The sequence below is a fragment of the Suncus etruscus genome, chromosome X (genome assembly GCF_024139225.1).
Source record: "Suncus etruscus isolate mSunEtr1 chromosome X, mSunEtr1.pri.cur, whole genome shotgun sequence".
Classification (NCBI taxonomy): Eukaryota; Metazoa; Chordata; class Mammalia; order Eulipotyphla; family Soricidae; genus Suncus; species Suncus etruscus.
The window spans coordinates 55,409,925-55,431,539 of record NC_064868.1 but is presented as its reverse complement, the minus strand read 5'-3'; the positions used below and the strand labels follow the sequence as shown (position 1 = coordinate 55,431,539).

The following is a 21,615-nucleotide window of genomic DNA, read 5'->3' as shown; positions in this document are numbered from 1 at the left end:
TACCAAGAAGAGTCCTTTCCCTTCCTTCTCTTTCTCTTCCCATCCTTCTGTGATCCTACCATCTTCCTTTTCCTATTTTCTTCACTTCTCTATATTCCCCCCACCTTTTTCCTAACATAGGTAAAGTCTCTGGCTGAGTCCATTGATGAAGCCCTGAACTGCCATCCATCAGGGTCCATGTCTGAGGAACCAGGATCAGCTCAACTGGAGAAACGAGAATCAAAGGAACAGCAAGAAGACAGTTCGGCTACATCCTTCAGCGACCTTCCTCTCTACTTGGATGACCCAGTTCCTCCACCATCCCCTGAGAGACTGCCCAGCACAGAGCCCCCACCCCAGGGGCGGCCTGAGTTCTGGGCACCAGCCCCTCTCCCTCCGGTTCCTCCATTAGGAAGCCGAGAAGATGGTAGCCGGGAGGAAGGCCCCCGGAGGGCTCCTGGGTGCTTGGAGTGCCGGGATTTCCGGCTACGAGCTGCCCACCTTCCCCTGCTTACCATTGAGCCTCCTAGTGACAGCTCTGTGGACCTAAGTGACCGTTCAGATCGTGGTTCTGTTCATCGGCAGCTGGTGTATGAGGCTGATGGTTGTAGCCCCCATGGGACCCTAAAGCACAAAGGACCACCAGGCAGGGTCCCCATCCCACACCGCCACTACCCAGCCCCAGAAGGCCCAGCCCCAGCCCCACCAGGATCCCTGCCACCAGCCCCCAATAGTGGTACTGGGCCCAGTGGTGTGGCAGGGGGTCGGAGGTTAGGAAAGTGTGAGGCAGCAGGTGAAAACTCTGATGGTGGAGATAATGAGAGCCTAGAGAGCTCCAGCAATTCTAATGAGACCATCAACTGCAGTTCTGGGTCCTCTTCAAGGGATAGCCTGAGGGATCCTCCAGCCCCAGGTCTGTGCAAGCAGACTTACCAGCGGGAGACAAGACATAGCTGGGACTCACCAGCCTTCAACAATGATGTGGTGCAGAGGCGGCATTATAGAATCGGCCTCAACCTCTTCAATAAGTATGTGCTTCCCATTTTTCTTCCTTGTTTGTACCTTCCTTCCCTGCCCAGGGTCCTTAGACCCTAAGACTGAACTATGAGCATGATGTTTAACTCCTTTATCCTCTCATTTTGTGTGTGGTTTCTCTCCAGTCATTATTCAGAAAAAAGGATTGGCTGCAAAATAGCAGGATAGAAAGTCCATTACTCTTGCCCTGCTGACTATTAGTGACAATTCTAATCTTGGTCCACTGACTGGATGTGTGATCTTGAGTAAGATGCACTCTTCTTTGGGCCCCATTTCACTGGTAATAAGATGAGCATTATGAATCTTCTTTTTGGTGGGAAGCAAACTGTTATGAAAAGAGTCTTTCTGGGGCCAGATTGATAACACAGCAGGTAGGGCACTTGCCTTGCACACGGCCAACCCGGGTTCAATCCCTGGCATTTCACAGTGCCCTGAGCCTGGCAAAAGTGAATCCTGAGTGGAGAGCAAGGAGTAACCCCAGAGCACTGCCAGTTGTGTCCCCAAATCTAAAAATTTCTCTGAGAAATGATCAAACACCCTGACCTTACTTCAATCAGATTTACTGTGTAGTCCTAGGCAAGATTTGTTCTTTCCATGGATCTCAAGGCTCCCCTCTGTCAACTAGCAGGATATGTATATTTGAAGTAGTGGAAAACAATTTAGATAGCAAGTCAGTGACTATCAAATGGCTCATAGTAGGTCCTAGTCTTGTGCTGGATGCTTAGGAATGAGCTGAGAGTGTTACATTTATTTAGAACATTATTAGAAAACAAATGCTCTCTATTTATTGCCTCTGAAATATTGCACCTGTGTTTAATTCTCATATCAACTCAGCTTGGTGACTAGTAGAGTTCCTATTTTGTAGACAGAAATATGAGGTTAGAAAAAGTAAGATTTAAAAAAAAAAGAAAAAGTAAGATTTGGTTCTTTTTCCAGAGTTATGCATGGTAAATGCATGATGCAGTGCCAAAAAGCTATTTAAATTTCTATCTTTAGAGGGTTCTGAATATGGGATAACTTAAACATGGATTTTTCATAACAGGAAGTAAAGAACTTTGTCTATAAAACCCAGAAACACAATAATACCCATTTGGTGGGAGGCTGGATGAAGACAAAATAATCTTTTTTCTCCCCTATTCTGGGGTCTGTGACTCAGAGGGAGGTCTTAGCCTAGAGTTTTGTCCTTCTCCCAGAAGTCTTTAGTACCTCCTGGGAATAGTAAAGCTCCTGGTATTGGTCAGGTTCTCACTGGAACTTAATTTTCTTTCGATATTAATATGGCTCTAGTGAGAAAGTTGGGTTAAAGGAAACTTGGAATGTTGAAGTTTTGTGAATTGAGAAAGTGACTCATGGGCCTAGCTTTTCTCATTTGTACAATGAAGGAACTGAAAGACATTTTATTTTTATTTCCTTGATTCTCTGAGGCCATAGTTGGGCCCAAAATTAGTTTAAATTACAAGATAGATGGACCAGAGAGGTAGTACAACAAGTAGGGCGCTTGCTTTGCACATGGACAACCCAGGTTCAATTCCTAGAATCCCATATGGCTCTCTGACCACTACCAGGAGTGATTATTTAAGTCCAGAGCTAGGAGGTACCCCTGATTATTACCAGGTAAGGCTAAAAAATGGAATAGAGGGCAATTTCCAGGAATACTGTCATCTCATATACCTCTACTCTTTTTGCAGGAAGCCAGAGAAGGGTATCCAGTATCTGATCGAGAGGGGCTTCCTGTCAGACACACCAGTGGGTGTGGCTCACTTCATTCTGGAACGGAAAGGCCTGAGCCGGCAGATGATAGGGGAATTCCTAGGGAACCGGCAGAAGCAGTTCAACAGAGACGTGTTGGAGTGAGGACCCCAGGATTGGGCAGGCTGGGCTAGGGATTTCTAGAAGAGGAGAGTAGGAAGGAGGAAGGGAGTATCTTGTCCTTTTGCTCAGATAAACTTTTCAAAATAGACCTTCCTTCTCTAACCCTCTGTCCCAAAGCAGTTTTATTTCTCTTGGTGCTAATCTTAAAATATTCAGGGTGGCCTCATGATATACATGATTGTCCTTATAACTGCTTTGGACCTCAATTTTTCCATCACTGGAGTGAGTGGGTTGATGGAAAGGATCCTTAGAAATTATTTATATATATATATATATATATATATACACATATATATGTATGGGGCAGGAGTGGTGGTGCAAGTGGTAGGGCGTTTGCCTTGCATGTTCGATCCCCTGGCATCCCATATGGTCACCCAAGCCAGGAGCAAGCCCTGAACATCACTGGGTGTGGCCCAAAAACCAAAACCAAACAAACCAAAACAAAACAAAACCAGAAATATATATGTATATATACATATACATACATATATGTATACATGTATACATATACATATATATATCTGGCTTTGATTTCCTTGGATGGGTTCCATTTTAAATGTTCTATCATAAGCACTTACTTTGACCATGGTTCCAGATTTTAGGAGTCTCACAGTGGGGGTTATTTGAACAAGACAGTGGGGAGGTATGAAATTTTCTGAAGAGGAATTGAGAGTGCCACACCCACATCTTTGCTCCTCAGTTGTGTGGTGGATGAGATGGACTTCTCCTCCATGGATTTGGATGATGCACTTCGGAAATTCCAATCCCACATCCGGGTCCAGGGTGAGGCCCAGAAAGTGGAACGACTCATCGAAGCCTTTAGGTGTGCCTGCTTCCCACTACTGAAACTGCCCTTTTCTACTTTGTGGGGGTAGAGTGGTCTGTGTGAGAATCAGAGGATAAACATTTGGAGCATAGATATACAATAAATAATAATACCACAGTAAGAGTTCATGTTCGGGGGCCGGAGCGGTGGCGCAAGTGGTAGGGCGTCTTGTCTTGCACATGCTAACCTAGGATGGACCGCAATTAGATCCCCCGGCATCCCATATGGTCCCCAAGCCAAGAGCGATTTCTGAGTGCATAGCCAGGAGTACCCCTGAGCATCACCTGGTGTGGCCCAAAGGCCAAAAAAAAAGTTTAAAAAATAGTTCATGTTCGTAAGCATTTACCAGGTAGATTAGTAAGACTCTTTAAATTACTAAGGATGATGAAAAATATGAAATTGAGAGAGATTAAGAAAATTACCTAGAGTCATACAGTGAGTATATAGTGGAATAAGGATTTGAACCTATGTGTCTGACTCCATGCTGTTTTCTACTTACCCTCTACTCTGAGTTCCAGGATTAGGCAGATTTGAATCTAAATTCTGATCCTAGTACCTTGGAAAATTTTGAAGAGAAACATAAAATCTTGTTGGGAAGTATTTCCCATAATGGAAGGATTTTGTTTATAGGCAGAAAAATGTAGATTTTCATTCTGGCTTGACCATTTACTGTTTTAATTATGTGAGCAAGTTACCTTATTACTTGGGACTTCAGTTGTTTTATCTGTCAAATAGGGCTGCTAAAAGCTATCTTGCAGAATTATGAAAGATTACATGAGGCAGTATATGTAACCCTCCCCCCAAAAAAAAGCTCTGCAAGTGTAGCAAGAAAGTTGTGATTATTTTATGTTCATGGAGAAACTTTGAAAAACAGGACTGATTTAATGGACTTGGAAATATTTTTTGGAGTAGAGGACTAGTGGCATCAGACTGGGAGGTTGGTGGGTAGGCAGAGGTGATTGGTGTCTGACTTGACCCTGATCCCTTCTGCCTGCAGCCAGCGGTACTGTGTATGTAATCCAGCCCTTGTACGCCAGTTCCGGAACCCAGACACCATCTTCATCCTTGCCTTTGCCATTATCCTTCTTAATACCGACATGTACAGTCCCAGCGTGAAAGCTGAACGGAAGATGAAGCTAGATGACTTCATCAAGAATCTAAGAGGTGACCCCAGACTATCTTCCTGTCACATTTTTCCCCATCTGAAACTGAGATGGGGAACTGGATGGGGGGAATGAAGGGTGAGAAAAATCAGATCTGCTTCCTGAGAATTAAACTGTGAGTCTCTCACTTTATGCCAAGACATGATGCTCTCAGGGCAACCACTTATTCAAATTGTTGTTTGTTTTCTCACTCATTTCTAATCTGAATAGTGACTTAATAGATATTAGCCATAAGATATTAAATCTTTGGCTCTTAAAAAACATACACTACTAATTCATTCATTTGTCTGTTCTTTCATTACTTCTTTCTTTCTCTGTTTTCTTTATGTATGCCATGAAAGACTAATTTCTTAGCATCAACAGTAAAGTACATACTTTGTATGCATGAGATCTGGATTTGGTTTCCAGGACTGGGGTGGGGTTGAAAATTCATTTCAATATTTTAGGTACCCTTTCCAATTTTTTGGTCTTTGGACCACCCAAGTCTATGCTCACAGATCATCACTCCAGGCAGTGCCAGGGATAAAAGCTGGAACAACTGCATGCAAGGCAAGAACCTTACCTGATGCACTATCTCTTTGCACTACTCTTTCTTTATTCATTTATTAATTCCAACATTGAGTACCTAGTATATGCCCGTTTCTATGATGGTCATAAATTGATAGTTTATAGTCTCTGGAATAAGACATTTTTCTGTGCGAAAGGCTAACTCTTTATTTAAGATCCTGGAATAAGGGGCCGGAGAGATAGCACAGTGGTAGGGCATTTGCCTTGCATGAAGCCGATCCCGGGATGGACCCAGTTCAATTCCTGGCATCCCATATAGTCCCCTGAGCCTGCCAGGAGTGATTTCTGAGCACAGAGCCAGGAGTAAACCCCTGATCATCACCGGGTGTGGGCCCAAAAACCAATCAATCAATAAAATGCTTAAAAATAAGATCCTGGAACAAGACACAAAGCAAACTGTGATGTCACAGAGGCCAAAATGCCTGATGATTAGAAGAGGGTGTACCAAGTATTGATAATAGAAAAGTCACAGAGGTAGTAAACACCAAATTGTTTGTAGAACAATCAGTGACATTGACTGACAATCTACTTGGCAAAATCACTTGGAAGCAATATACAAGAGTTTCAAGTACTAGATGAATGAATGGTGTTTTACTTGATCACTTTTCTTTGTTTATTGCACTAATATCAAGCTCTATCTCTCACCAAATAGTAGGCTATTAAAAATGTTAGTATGGGGGCTGGAGAGATAGCATGGAGGTAAGGCATTTGCCTTTCATGTAGACGGTCATTGGTTCGAATCCCGGCGTCCCATATGGTCCCCTGAGCTTGCCAGGAGCGATTTCTGAGCGTGGAGCCTGGAGTAACCCCTGAGCACTGCCGGGTGTGACTCAAAAAACAAAAAAAATGTTAGTAAGATTTAGGGGCTGGAGTTATAGGACAGTGGGTAGGGCAGTCAATCCCGTAGGTTTGACCTGGGTTCAGTCCCCAGCATCATATATGGTCCCCGGTGCTGGGTGTGGCCCCCAAACAAACAAAACTACAACAAATATGTTGATGTGATTTAAGCAGAAACTAGAGAGGGTAATAAAATTGAGAAAAAACAACATATAAATTTTTTGACCATGAGGTTTGGCACAACAAAAGGGTTTTAAGTTCTCTGGCAGCTGAACTAAAATGCAACCTAATGAAGAATATGACTTTAGCACTTGTCCAAGGAGGAGGAAAAGAAGAAAACATTTTCTCTAGTAGAGAATTTTGAACAGAGTTCTCCAAACTTATCTATTATGAAAAAATTTAAATAAAGAAAAGAAGGTGTCAGAGAGATAATACAACAGATAAGGTGATTGCCTTGTGTGCAGACAACCTGAGTTTGATCCCTAGCATCCAGAAAGAAAGAAGGAAGGAAGGAAGGAAGGAAGGAAGGAAGGAAGGAAGGAAGGAACGAAGGAAGGAAGGAAGGAAGGAAGGGAGGAAGAAAGGGAGGGAGGGAGGGAGGGAGGGAAGGAGGGAGGGAGGGTGGGAGGGAGGGAAGGAGGGAGGGAGGGAGGGAGGGAGAACTCAATGCTTCCCTAAAATAAAATAAAATAAAATAAGAAAGAAGAAAAAAGGAAGGGCGGGAGGAAGGAAGGAAGGAAGGAAGGAAGGAAGGAAGGAAGGAAGGAAGGAAGGAAGGAAGGAAGGAAGTTTATGACTGGGGCCGGTGAGGTGGCATTAGAGGTAAGGTGCCTTGCCTTGCAAGTGCTAGTGTAGGGTGGACCGCGGTTTGATCCCCCGGCATCCCATATGGTCCCCCCAAGCTAGGGGCGATTTCTGAGCGCTTAGCCAGGAGTAACCCCTGAGCATCAAACGGGTGTGGCCTGAAAACAAACAAACAAAAAAAGTTTATGACTGAAACCCAACTGCAAACATGCTTGCAATCATGGTGCTTAAAGATTATATAAAAAAATAAAAATAAAATAAAATAAAAGTATTTGAACTTTAAAAGAGAAAGAAGAAAGAAAAGAAAGAATAAAGAAAATAAAAGAAAGAAGAAAGAAAGGAAAAGAAAAGAAAAGAAAAAAGACAGAAAGTGAAAAAGAGAAAGAAAATGCTTCTTCTTGAAGTGAACAAACAGAAAGTTCTCTTGAACCAGAGCTTACTACCACCCCTCTCCTGAATTTTCCAGCACCCTGAGGGAATGTTATCATCCACTTTGGGAAACACTGAGAAGAGAATGAGTGGGTTTTAATTAGAAAATCAGGAATAGAGAAGAATGTATACTGGGAGGAGAGAATTAGATTATATAGGCCATCTGGAGTTGTCTCCCAGAACCCTGCCATTAGTCATTATTTGTTTATTCATTGGCTTGGTCTCCCTCCCTTTTTACAGTATATGTGTGCACACATATATATTTTATATATACATTTTAGTTATATTTTATACAGTAACTTCTAGTTATTAATCAGTTAAATTAATACATGCACATTCAAGAAATAATGGCACTAATTGAAAATTTCCTTTAGTCATCCAAAATTCTGCCCCCTAGAATCAACCATAGTTAACATTTTAAAGTATTATAGTCTTACCTCCTTTATCCTTCACACATAGGTAAACTTTTCTAAAGTAAGTTTGTGCTATGCATGTGATTATCTTGCTTTTTTCACTTAACTTACTGTAAGAATATTCCCACACTTTTTTTAAGTATCAAGTTTTTTTTATTTTTGTTTGGGGGCCACGCCCACTGATGATCAGGTATGATTTTCAGAATGGTGCTTAGGGGATTATGCAGTATGAACATTTTTCTTGTTTCAATCAAGTTTTTAACAATGGATGCATTCAGCTTTGTCTAGCTGTTCCTTTATTTTGGAATTCAAGTTGTTTCCAGATTTTTAAAACTACATTTAAGTATGTATGTATGTGTTTGCATATATTTCTAAATAATTTATTAGGACAGATAGCTAGAAGAGATATCACTGAATATTTAGGCTCTTACCTAAATACTTCGCAAAATAGTTATGTTAGTATATATGTCCATTTCCCTGTATTTTTTTTACTAATATTGGATTTATTTTGGAGGGAACTGTTGGGGTGCTTATATGCTTTTCCTGGCTCTGTGGTCAGGAGTGATCTCTGGCCATGCTTGTGGGATTGTATGTGGTGCTGGGGATTTGAACCAGGGTTGACCACATGCAATGCAAGTACCTTACCACCTGTGCTATCTTTTCATTTTCCTCTAACACTAGATATTAACATATAACACAGTTTTGCTGATTAGGAAGGAGGGAATACTCATCTAAGTGTTTTCATATCAATATGCTCAGTTATTTAAATGAATGTTTTTCAACCTTTTTACACCTGTGGACCAGCCCCTGTCTTGTATACTGATATGTGGACCAGCAGTTATATCCAAGGCAATAGACCAATGGCTTTCAAACTCTTCAAACATTTGAAGGCTAGCATCAATTTGTGGTACAAACTCTGTTTAGATTACACTGGAGTAAACTCTGGTTTAGATACCAACAGGCTTAGAGAAGAGAGCAATTGTCTTGTTGATGGGTACCTTCAATAAAATCTAGGTACCAAAAGGGTAGATTCACCTGCCCTATACACTATTGTGGGCCATGTCTGGATGTGTACTGTTTTGGAAAACCCTTGCTACTTATTCCTCATATTCATGTGATATGTTCCTGTGTTAATCCCCCTACTCAGGGGTTGACAATGGTGAAGATATCCCACGAGACCTCCTGGTAGGCATCTATCAGCGTATCCAAGGCCGTGAACTTCGAACCAATGATGACCATGTGTCCCAGGTGCAGGCTGTGGAGCGCATGATTGTGGGCAAGAAACCGGTAAGTGCCTTGGGAGGCTGCAGAGGGAATAGGGTTTGGATCGGCCTCTGCTTACTGGTAAGTCACTGCCACTTTGTGACCTCTAGGTCAAACACAGGTTTGACCCTCACTGGTTAAACATAGGCAATAGTAAAGTTGTTCAGGCTTAGTGCAGACTGAGTGGGACATACTGTGGACGTATGGCAGACATGGAGGGAGCACTCTTTCATACTATTTTTGGTTTTGGTTGTTCATCCTAAGTGAAGAGCCAAGCTAAAAGCCAGCTGATAAATAATCAAAGCAAAGAATATCTTTTAGTTAGCAAACAATTACAAATGCTTTTCTGTTAAGTTCAAAAATCACTGGGCACTGGGTATACAGATTGAACTCAATCATGGTCTCTGTCTGGGGGCACTCTCAAACCAAGGAAGATATTAAACAAAAGCATAACCCTTTTGCCTTACAGTTAGTTTAAGGTAGCACCAATGAGGAAAAGGTCATTTGAAGTTCAGGAAAACCAGGAAGTCTGTGCAGAGATAGCTCTGGATTTGGGGTTTGGGAGAGTAGTAAAATGTAGCCACATGAAGCTAGTCAAGGAAGGCATTGCAGACAGAGGAAGCTAGAGGAACAAAAGGATCTGGGCTTTAGTGGAAAACTTCTTCAGTCAAGTGCCCATGACAGGTATCACAGATAAACTTTATCTGTGGTCAACATAAAGGTGCCAGAAGTCAGAAAGGTACTGGCCTTGCTGGCACCTATTTTTTGTGTTTCTTTAGGTTCTGTCTCTTCCTCATCGTCGACTAGTGTGCTGTTGCCAGCTATATGAGGTTCCAGATCCAAACCGCCCTCAGAGGCTTGGGTTGCATCAGCGAGAAGTCTTCCTCTTCAATGATCTTTTGGTGGTATGAATAGCATAGGGGAAGTCACAAAGGGGAGGGGCCAGTTTGGTCAGTGTGAACCATTTTAACAGAGCATGTTGGCATAAAGGTGAAGCACTTTGTGATGTGATCTGTGTGGTCTGTGTTATTAAGGCAGAAGCCACCTATGGTCATCTATAACATGATCGATCCCTTTAAATGTGGTAATAGCCATATAGCAGCATGAAAAAATGTGAGGGCCAGGGCCAGATTTACAACTGGGGGGGGGTAGTGGGAAATGTCCTCATTGGTGGGTCAAAGATTTGGATGAAGTTCATTTGGGTCAGTTTGAAATGCTGGGTGTTGAGGGCACATGAGCTAATTGTTAAGACAGTTCCTTCCCTGAGTAGACATGCATCTTTTAGAATTAGGACACAGAGGGCTCTGCAGATGAGAATGGAATTTCAGGTCTGGACTCCAGGAGCATAATAGACTTTCTGAATATGCCCCAGCTTGTAAGGCTGCAGAGACAGAGACTGCCTTTCTGGGCTATGGCTGTTGTGATCTACTATGACCTGCCTCCCACAGGGTTTCCTCCAACTTGGGCATTGGGACTACAGAGAGCAGGTGTTCACCCTCTGTTCTCAGCCAATTGCTTTGATATTTTGGGATTTGTTTTTGAGTCCTGGCAGTGCTCAAGGAGTTACTCCTGGCTCTATGCTCAGAAATTACTCCTGGCAGGCTTGGAGGACCATATGGATACTGGAGATCGAACCTGGGCTGGTCATGTGCAAGGCAAATGCCCTACCTGCTGTGCTATCACTCTAGCCTCTCCTTTGATATTTGAGGACAAAAATATGTTCCTGTCTTGGTGTTCTCTGCGTTAGAACAGGATCTCAACTTTGGCTCTATCTAGTGACCTGTGTGACAGAACACATTTTTTGTGCTTACTCATGCACTGGAAAATGTTTAGTAGCAGTTTGGTTTCTTCTACACACTACTAAGAGCATATCCTTTGAAAAATGTTTTCAGATATTGCTAATTGCTCCTCTGAAGAGTGCACTTAGCATCACTTGAGTGTTACTTTAGATCCCGTTCTCTCATGCCTTCTCTGACCTTTAATTTCCTCTTCTATAAAGCAGAGCTGACCTCTTTCTTGTAGAGTTGTCACGAGGCTGAAATAAAAGATCAGAAGTGGGCTGAACAGACCCAGAGAAGTGACTTGGGTCGTGCCGGGTGGAGTGAGGTTTCTGCAGCTGTTGTACAAAGACACATGCATGTGCCCAGCCTGGGCCAAGAAGTGGGTTCACAGAGATGACTAAGCCTCGGTTCTGCTCTAAGGGAGTTCACTGTCTAACGGATGAAAAATAATGTATGCTTCGTCTCTACCCAAACACTGCTTGGGATATCCCTGGTGGCCCACAGTACTGCTGGGAATACTCTCTATAAAAGACACAATATAAATAAAAGTTTATTTTGGGGTCTGAGCAATAATATAGCAAGTAGAGCATTTATCTTGGATGCAGCTGACCCAGGTTTGATCCCTGACCCCCATATGATCCTCATGCACCACTGGGTGTAGACCCCCAAAAAAGCTTGTTTTAAAATTAATAAACTAAAATAGCTGTGCATTGTAAGTATGCTCATCCAATTGTCCACTTCATTTATTTATTTTGGGGTGGCCACACCTGGCAGTCTCAGGGTTACTCCTAGCTGTGAGTCTAGTAATTACTTCTGGTAGTACTTTGGGGACCATAGAGGATGATGGGGCTTGAACCCAGGTAGGCTACATGCAAATGCCTTACCCAATGTATTATCACTCCAACCAAAAATTGTTTACTTTAAACACCACTTGAGGGGCTGGAGTGATAGCACTGTGGTTGGGCATTTGCTTTTTATGCAGATGACATGCGACAGACCCAAGTTCGATCCCCAGCATCCCATATGTTCCCCTGAGACTGCAGGAGTGATTTCTGAGCCAGGAATAACACTTAGAGTGCTGCCAGGTGTGGCCCAAAAACCCAAAATAAAATAAAATAAAATAATAAAATAAAACAAACACCACTTGAAAAGTGTCTGAGGTCTGTATATTTTCAGTCCAGAGTGTCCAAGTACTTGAGAAAAACATTGGATTTTTGAGAGAAAGATTTGTTAACTGTTTTTGTTCAACCAAAATTGCCTTTGTGTGCTAGATGAGAGTCAGCTACATGTAAATCAGACTCTTGTCTTTTGGTCTTCCTGGCCCAATGAGGGGCTGGGGGTGTGGACATGCCATGAGCATGCTCCAATGTACAGTGCTATACCAGAATTCTGGGAGTCTAAGGAAAGGAGGGGATCTGTTAAAAAAATGTTAGCACAGACTTCCTGAAGGGAGCAGCATTCAGTTACTACCTATAAAAATTGCAAATGCCTGTTGTCTGTCATCATTACATGAAGAGCTTCATTTTTTTTCACATCTATCCCTTTCTGATCCTTGGGTTTTAGTTCTCTTCAGCTTGTGGGTATGTGCATTTATGTGTTAGTAATTGTGGGACAGGAGGGTGACTATCATAAAAGGGGGTCATGTAGAAATTCTCTACCTCAAACCCTGACTCTTCCCCATTCCTTCCAAAGGTCACCAAAATTTTCCAGAAGAAGAAGATATTGGTAACATATAGTTTCCGTCAGTCCTTTCCCCTCGTGGAAATGCACATGCAGCTCTTCCAGAATTCATGTGAGTCCCTTCTTGGATCTCAGAAATGCAAAAGTCTACTCTATGGTCCTCATGTTCAATCTCATCAATTTCCATTTTGAAGACTCAATTACAGCTGGGCTGAGGTAGCAAAAAAACCTACTGGAATCCAGGATGCAGAGCATGTCGAGTGAGAGGATTATTTGAGTGTATCTAGGAGTCCAAAGGAGTTCCTGATATGATGAAACTGAGTTTTCCTGTGCTTTTGAGGGGTTGTAGACATGCTAGCCATGTTGCATCTTGAAGTATGAAACCAGAAAAGCTCATTGTCATCCACCTGGGCTTCAGATGCATGAAGATTGTCCTCTCTGGGAGCAACTGGAGTTCAATTTGTTTTCCCATCCAGGGATAGGGAGATGATAGGGTTATGACAATTAGGATTGGGGGGTATTGGGGGATAAAAGGGAACCATTGAAGATGCTTGTAAAGAGAAACTGTTAGCTTAGATGCACAATAAACCACCTTGCTTCCATGCTGACTAAGATGTGAATCTCCTTATTTCCCCCAGATTACCAGTTTGGAATCAAGTTGCTCTCTGCAGTACCTGGTGGGGAGAGGAAAGTCCTTATCATCTTCAATGCCCCCAGCCTCCAGGACCGACTGAGATTCACTTCTGACCTCCGTGAGTCCATTGCAGAGGTTCAAGAAATGGAGAAATACCGTGTGGAGTGTGAGTAACCTAGCCCCTCTCATTCCTCTTCTCCTGATATGTTTCCTGCCACTACCTAGTATAGTGTTCTTTAGAATATTATAGTTGAGAGTTACTTTATCCAACCTTCCCAACCTCATTCCAGGTACCTTTCAGATTCTGCTTGAGTACTGTCAGTGACAAGGGGCTCATTACCTTTCAACCTGAGCTTTTTATTCTAAACTCTAATTGTGTTTAGTTTTATGATGGCCACCCTCCTGTCCCACAAAACGAACAAAATTACTGTTTTGAAAGGCAGCATGGAAAAATATTGGGGTTAATGGAAGTGGACACTAGTTTCATGCCCCATGTATGCTATTTATCTTCAGGATAAATTGAGGGAAATTGCTTTACTCTCAGAGCTCCTATTATTTCATATATGATATTGGGATGAGATTCCCAAAGGGTAGATGGAGCATCCTACATGTTAGTAGGACAGTAGTGGTGAACATTCTAGATGTTCAGTAAATGGTACTCTTCCTTCCCAGCATCATCTTTGCTCTCCCTACAATCCTTATCCTAAACTGAGTCCTAGTGATGTGACCTCCCAGCCCCCTGGAGCCACACCAAGTCATTTTGATCATATATAATAGAAAATCTTGGTTGTATTTCATTCTTCCAAGTGGTCTCCAAGTTTTCTCTTCTCCAGACTAATAATCAGTCACAAAGAAATAACATGGTGTTAAAGAGAAAGATAAAGACAGAGGGAGATGAGAAGGACTGACAGATAAAAACACAGAAACAGAGGAGGCTTCTTGATGAGAGGTCTGCACAGTTTGAGTCTTCTCCATTGCTCAGCAAGGCAGGGCCACTCATTTCAGTTTGCCCATAAACATTCAGAGAGAGGACTGAGCATACCAAGATGAAGGGAGAGAAAGACAACAGTTTCCATGTTTCCATGCCCTCCACAAGGAGGATGGGTGTCTATGTATAATCTTTGGACTCAGGCAGAACCTGCTTGCAGTGTGACTTCCAGCTGGGTGACTCTGGGAACCATTTTAAGACTTATCAGATTTGCTATTTCCCCCCATAAACTTGGAGATAGAGGGCTGGAGTAATAGCACACCAGGTAAGGTATATAGTCTCCTCAGCTAGCCAAAAGTAATTCCTGAGTGCAGGGCCAAGAGTATCCCCTAAGCACTGCCAGTTGTGGCCCCAAAACAAAACTGGAGAAGAGAGGCCAGAGAGAAAGAACAGTGAATAGGTTGCTTGCCTTTTACACTGCTAACCCAGGTTCATTCCTTAGCATCTCAAATGGTTCCCCCAAACATACCAGGAGTAACCCCTGAGCAACATCATGTGTGGCCCCCAAACGAACCAAAAAATATCAAAATTGGAGATGATTCTACATTTCTCTGGCCTATTGTGATGCTTGAGAAAAATCAAGTATATGGAGTGTCAGGCATTCTGCTGGCATGAAACAGAGTAATCAATTCCTATCTGTTTCTTGTTCCAGTCTTGCTAGGAGTTCTGTGCTCTGAAGGAAGGTATCTGAGAACTGAAGAGCATTTGGGAGGGAGTTCTCTTTGCTATTAGCTAGAATGTTCTTCCTGATCCTGCTATGCATCTGCTGTTGTCAAGCTCTTATTTCCACAGAGCAGGAATAGTGGGAAGGTTGGGATTGGGGAGGAAGGGGAGGTGTAAAGCAAGAAGGAATAGAGGAGAAGAAGGAACAGTTTATGAGAGAGCAAAGCAAGACAGTGAGCCAAAAGTTTCATGAAATGGAACTGGGGAGTGTATGGGGGTCAAGATGGAGCTCAGGTGAGAGATGTGTGCCAGAACTAATGAGGATGAAGAAGGTTTATGGAGGTCATGCAGTTTCCTTACCACTCCTATTCCTAACCTGTTCTTCTTATTTCCTTCATTGCCATCCAGCGGAGCTGGAGAAGCAGAAAGGTCTGATGCGACCCAACGCCTCACAGCCAGGAGGGGCCAAGGATTCAGTGAATGGCACTCTAGCCCGAAGCAGCCTGGAGGACACATATGGGGCAGGCGATGGGCTCAAAAGGGGTGCTCTCAGCAGTTCTCTGAGAGACCTTTCTGATGCAGGCAAGTCTCTTGGGCCCCTGCCCTGGCTGGGAAGACATAGTGCCTGGTGGCCAAGTGGCCTCCTGTCACTGACTGGCAGACTTCCCTCCACCTACCACCCCTGCACGCACCCTGCCTTTATTTAGAGTCCTGGGAGTCCTTCTGCTGGGGGCCTGGTAGCCAGGTCAGAACAGGTGGATCCTGGGGTTTGGGCTAGGGAGTACAAAGTGGGGCCACAGTCTTATGCCCTCTTTTGGTCTGCTCCCCTTTCCTCCTTTCTTTCCTCTTCTTTCTCTCCTGTAACACCTCTCCTCCATCTTGTCCTCCTCTCTTTCCCCTCTTCTCCCACTCTCCTCCTCCCCTCCCCACTTCCCCCTCTTCAAAGGGGGTGAGGACCTAGGGGTGTCTGTTCCTGGGAGGGGTCCAGGCTTGGTGCCCAGCAGGGTGGGGCAGAGGGGGCTACTCTGACACTGGGCCTCCTTGCTTGTGGGTGCAGGGAAGCGGGGGCGCCGTAACAGCGTGGGATCGCTGGACAGCACCATCGAAGTAAGTGTCCACTTCTGACCCACTGTCCTCTGCATGAGCCCTGATTTGCTATGGAGCCCCAGAGGAGGAGGGGACCTGTGCCCCCCCTACTTTGCTGCTGGGAACTGTGGGCTGCCTTTCCTAGCCAACCACTCTCTCCATCTGTCCTCAACTCTGTCTGTCCTCACTCTGCCTGTCTCTCCATCTGTCTTCCACTCTCTGGAGCCCCTTCTGCAGCTCAGGGCTGACTCCTGAGAGTAGTGATACCCTGGGAGTTGGGTGGCAAGAAACTTTTGCTCTCAAGCCCTGCTCTTGGAGCCTGAACCAGTCTCGGTCTCTGACATTTTCCTGGCCCGCACAGTGTGGTGGAGAAGGCTGCATTGCTATGTCTCCTACTCACTGGCTGAGGAGAGAGTAGAGGTGATAGCCAAGCTTTGCGAGTCCTCTGTGCGAGTATAGGACTGTCACTGGGTTTGCATCATGTGGGAGTGGGTGTGAGGTGGGGGGGTCCTATTTTCCCAGCTCCATCCCTCAAGGACAGGGTGGGGTTTAGGGTTGGGGGTTAAGAAGCCTGGGAGTGGCCTGACTTGCCCCCTTCCCCCTTCCAGGGGTCTGTTATTAGCAGTCCACGCCCTCACCAGAGGATGCCTCCTCCACCCCCACCCCCGCCGCCAGAGGAGTACAAGAGCCAGAGGCCCGTCTCCAACTCCTCATCCTTCCTGGGCTCCCTATTTGGAAGCAAGCGGGCCAAGGGGCCCTTCCAGATGCCACCACTGCCAACAGGCCAGGCCTCTGCTTCCTCTTCATCTGCTTCTTCCACCCACCACCATCACCACCACCACCACCATGGTCACAGCCATGGTGGCCTGGGAGTGCTGCCTGATGGGCAGTCCAAGCTTCAGGCCCTGCATGCCCAGTATTGCCAAGGACCAGGCCCTGCTCCACCACCCTACCTCCCACCCCAGCAGCCTCCTCTCCCCCCACCGCCTCAGCAGCCTCCACCCCTGCCCCAGATAGGCTCCATTCCCCCACCTCCTGCCTCAGCACCCCCTGTGGGGCCACATCGACATTTCCACACTCATGGCCCAATCCCAGGCCCCCAGCACTATACCTTGGGCAGACCAGGCAGGGCTCCCAGGCGGGGGGCTGGAGGACACCCTCAATTTGCACCTCATGGTCGCCACCCCCTGCACCAGCCCACATCCCCCCTGCCTCTGTACAGTCCTGCTCCTCAGCACCCCCCAGCCCACAAACAGGGCCCTAAGCACTTCATCTTCAGCCACCATCCACAGATGATGCCAGCAACAGGGGCCACTGGAGGCCCTGGGTCCCGGCCACCAGGGGCATCCTATTCTCACCCCCACCATCCCCAGTCACCCTTGTCACCACACTCACCCATCCCACCTCACCCCTCCTACCCTCCTCTACCCCCACCCTCACCCCATACCCCACACTCTCCCCTACCACCCACATCTCCCCATGGCCCACTGCACGCCTCTGGTCCTCCCAGCACGGTCAATCCATCTACAGCAAACCCCAAGGCCAAGCCAAGCCGGATCAGCACTGTGGTCTGATGAATGGAGAGTGTAATCTGGAGCCCAGGGAGGTCTAGGGGAGCCTCAGAAAAGGGATATTGTACCTGCTCTGCTTCCTCAGTTTTTCAAAATATATATAAGCACATAGAAATGTCCTCTTCCCCACCATCCTTCCAGCCTCAGGACCCCTCATCTAACCTCTAGTCACCACCGGATTTCCTTCCAGATTTTTGAGTTATTGCCACTTGAAGCTTGGACAAAGGGCTTTCCAGCTCTGGGTGTAGTGAGGACCTTTAGAGATCCTTGTCCTCTCATTTCATTCTTCATTCTCACCCCTTTCTCCCCAGAGGTGTAGCTGAGTGACCTCAAACTTTTGGGTCAGGGTTAGCTCTCTATTGGCTCTGGTGAGGGAGGGGCAAGCATAGGATCAGTAAAAGTGAAGGTATCCCTTGGGCTCCTTTGGCCATGTGAGGCTAGGAGTTATGGCCAAAATCTCAGCCACATGCTGAACTCAGGGCCTAGTCACACAATGGGTTTTTGCCTGCAAGAGAACATGGACTCTCATTGTACTTAGTGGGTGGTGGCCCACATCTGTTGATATCAGAAGGGGCAGTGCTTCCTCTCTGGAACCAAGCTATGCCCTCTTTCCACTGAGTCTCAACCCAGGCCTTTTCAGCTCCAGGACCTTGCCCCTCCTAATCCAAGTACAAACAGGTTTTGGGGGTGGTGGAGAGCTCAGGTCTGGGATGAGAAGGGCAATGCCCTCCCTCCCTCATATTGCATGCCCCCATTCCCTTCCATCTATCTCACCTACAACTGAAGACAATGCACTTTACAGTTCTTGCCCACATATACCTTGTTAGGGCTGGGCACTGCACCTGACTGAGGAGACAGGCTTCCTGAGGGCCACTGGGAATCCAAGATCTTCTTCCAAGGCAGAGATTGAAGCCATCAGAAAAGGGGCTGGGAGCCAGAATGCCTGAGTGCTCCTGTTCTTCAAAATCTCCACTGCCTCTCCTGCCTCTTTTCATCCCTGTTAATTTATTATAAATATTTTTTTACAAGCCCCAGCCCCATTTTTTTGCTGCATATCTCTGGCTCCTTTCTCAGCTCATGCCCCCACCCCCCTCTCCACCACAGGCTGCAGTCCAGACAGACAGACCCAGGTTGGATGAAGGCCCAGGGAACCTGGGGCTTGGGGTGGGGGAGGACAGCAGTGGGAGGGGCTGTAAGGAGAGGAGCTGGGGTTCAGGCATTGTCTTTTATTCCTTCTTGTATATAAGAATGTATATTTGATGCCTCATAAAAGACCTTGTGCTCACCTCCTGCCTCTGCCTCCTACTTATGCCCCCTCTCCCATGATGGAGCCCATAGAGAGTCTTAGCTTAGAGAGGTAAGATACTAATGGCAAAAGCTTGGGCAACAGAGTGGAAGATATTCTTTGAGTGGGTGGGAGTCGAGGGTGAGGGATCATTTTCTATCACATTTTGTTAACCGCCTGCATGGCAGAGCAGCCGAACTGTAGATTTTGTAGTTGATCCAGTTCAAAATCTGAGGATTCCAGGCTGAAGAGACAACTCAGCAGCTGAGTCCATGATTTGCCTGTGGAGTGTCAGGTTCAATCCTCAATACAACTTGATTCCCTGTGTTCCACTAGGAACCACCCTTGAGCACAGAACTGGGAGTATTTCCTGAACACTGCCGAGTATGACCCCCAAAAGCCCCCCCAAATCAAATAAAATCAAACCCTGAGTTTTCCCCTTTCTAAATATGTGCCTATGAAGGAAGCATTCCTTCTAAGACTTTAAATTTTAGGGTGACAAGATGAAGTGCCTCATGAAATTGTGATGGAACTCACAATTTGTGATGAGGGAAAAATGTCAAGCTGCCATGGCATTTAAAGTAGGAGCTCAGCAACTTAATTCCTTTCTCTTCCTTCCGCAGGTTAGATACTTGCTTTCTCTTGTATCACCAATTGTCAACCTCCCTGGGACTTTTCCTGGAGCTCCTCTATCCCCCAGCTGTCCACATTTCTGTCCATGGGGATTAGGGTGGGTGGTGATCTAGACTCTATAGCCAGGAGGTAGTTACTTTATAAGAATTATGCACATATAGTTTATCGATATACAACAACTAACTTTAAGGATGCTCTCTGTTGTTTACAGAGAGAACAGACAAGTCCAGAGATGGACAGACTCCTTTTCAAGGCCACTTAACAAGTCAAGATGGAGTTGTTTAATTTCTTGGCCAGGTCGTTTTCCCACTTTCGTCTGAAGCATCATGTTTCCAGCACTACTGTTCATATATATGCATATATATTACATATATATATATATATCCTGATTCTACTTTATACCAGCAAGGTCAGGAGGAATGAAGCAGAGTAGTGGTTCTTAGTCAAGGCCAGCAGGATCACCAGAAGCAGTAGATAATAAATTCTTCATGCCTTCTTAAAATCTGGAATGGAGCCCAGAGAGAATAGTGTATATGGCCCAATTAAAGAGTAGTTGTTTGTGTTTGTTCCTTCCTCATATGTATGTTTAGGCAAGGGTAGTAGCTGGGCCATCTAAGCATTTGTAATTTCTGTGAGGACTAGGTCTGAGCATTTACAGAGATACAGAAACAAGTTCAATGCATATTTTGTTGTTTCTTCCCTAGTGAACTGTGGTTGCTCCTTTCTTCCACCTGCTCATTACTGATTTTGTCTTTCAAAAGCTCAGATTTTAGTGCTCAATTCTGACTCAGTCACAGACTTGATTGTGTGTGGCCTTTGACAAATCCCTTAGCCATTTACAACCTGATCTTTGACCTGTAAAATGGAGATTAATCTTACAGGGCAACAGTTAATAGATGTATGTGAAATGCCTACCTCCTGCCAGATGTCCAATAAATTATTCTTGACTACCTCCAAAAACAAATGCAAACTCCTTGTCTGAACCATGGAGTTTCTTCACTCTGTAATCCCAGTTGATCTCTGTAGTTTTGAGTCTCCTTTCTTACCCATATTGGGCCATCCACTCACTGTCAAAATGCAATGCCTGTGTGTAAATGCTCACCTCAGTTTTTTACCTGAACTTTGCCCATCTTCCAGATGTGCTCCCTCCAACATTCCTGGTGGAATTATTTTCACTCTTATAAGGTGGGCTCATAAAATGTGTTGTTACTTCTAAGGGTCTTCATATTATTATCCATCTTCCCCACAGGCCTTAAATTGCTTGCAAATAACACATCTGATTGTCTGCTGTTCCTCTGAAATATTGTACATCTATATTTAGCATGACATAGATTAAACTAAATTTTCATTGGTTTGAATGAATTAATATTTTTGGTGTCTGGAGCAGTGATACTAGCCGTAAGGCATCTGCCTTGTGCATGCTAGCCTAGGACGAACCATGGTTCGATCCCCTGGCGTCCCATATGGTGCCCAAAGCCAGGAGCGATTTCTGAGCGCATAGCCAGGAGTAACCCCTGAGTGTCACCGGTTGTGGCCAAAAAACCAAAAATAAAATTTTTGGTGCTTCTCAATGGGTTCTCTTGGCTCTGCACTCCTGGAGGACTCAGGGTACCATAGGGTGCCAGGGATCAAATTGAGGTTGGCAAGCACCCTACCTGCTATACTGTTGCTTTGGCCCCAGGTTCATCATCATTATTATTAATTATTATTATGATAATCATCATCAGTTTTGTTTTTGGACCACATCCAATAAGGTTCAGGGCTCTCTCCTGGCAGGCTCTGGGGACCATATGGGGTGCTGGGGATCAAGCCTGGTTCTGTTGTATGCAAGGCAAGCACCCTACCAATGTAGTCCCTGAGTTCTGTACATTTTTGTTAGATTTTTAGCCACATCCAGTGATACTCAGGAGTTAGTCCTGGTTCTGCATTCAGGAATTACTCCTGATAGTGCTCAGGGGACTTTAGGGACTTTAGGTCAGCGATCAGAAAGACAAATGCTCTACTGCTCTAGCCCAGATTCTTTACTTTTGTTGTTGTTTTGGGACCACACCCAGAGGTGCTCAGGTGTTATTTCTGACTCTGAACTCAGAAACTAATCCTGATGGT

General features: G+C 45.0%; 1 protein-coding gene across 2 annotated transcripts in view; it reads left to right on the top strand.

The window, feature by feature from the left end:
* IQSEC2 (IQ motif and Sec7 domain ArfGEF 2) overlaps positions 1–18,881 on the top strand; it is a 99,418-nt gene extending 80,537 nt beyond the window's left edge. For both annotated transcript variants that reach the window (XM_049767144.1, XM_049767145.1), the window contains 11 exons: positions 121–1,007; positions 2,703–2,864; positions 3,587–3,709; positions 4,710–4,876; positions 9,073–9,212; positions 9,968–10,093; positions 12,662–12,761; positions 13,288–13,449; positions 15,343–15,516; positions 15,992–16,041; positions 16,629–18,881. In XM_049767144.1, the coding sequence (XP_049623101.1) occupies positions 121–1,007; positions 2,703–2,864; positions 3,587–3,709; positions 4,710–4,876; positions 9,073–9,212; positions 9,968–10,093; positions 12,662–12,761; positions 13,288–13,449; positions 15,343–15,516; positions 15,992–16,041; positions 16,629–17,594 (3,057 nt within the window). In that variant the 3' untranslated portion in view covers positions 17,595–18,881. The remainder of the gene's footprint in view (positions 1–120; positions 1,008–2,702; positions 2,865–3,586; positions 3,710–4,709; positions 4,877–9,072; positions 9,213–9,967; positions 10,094–12,661; positions 12,762–13,287; positions 13,450–15,342; positions 15,517–15,991; positions 16,042–16,628) is intronic.
* Positions 18,882–21,615: the final 2,734 nt, after the last annotated feature.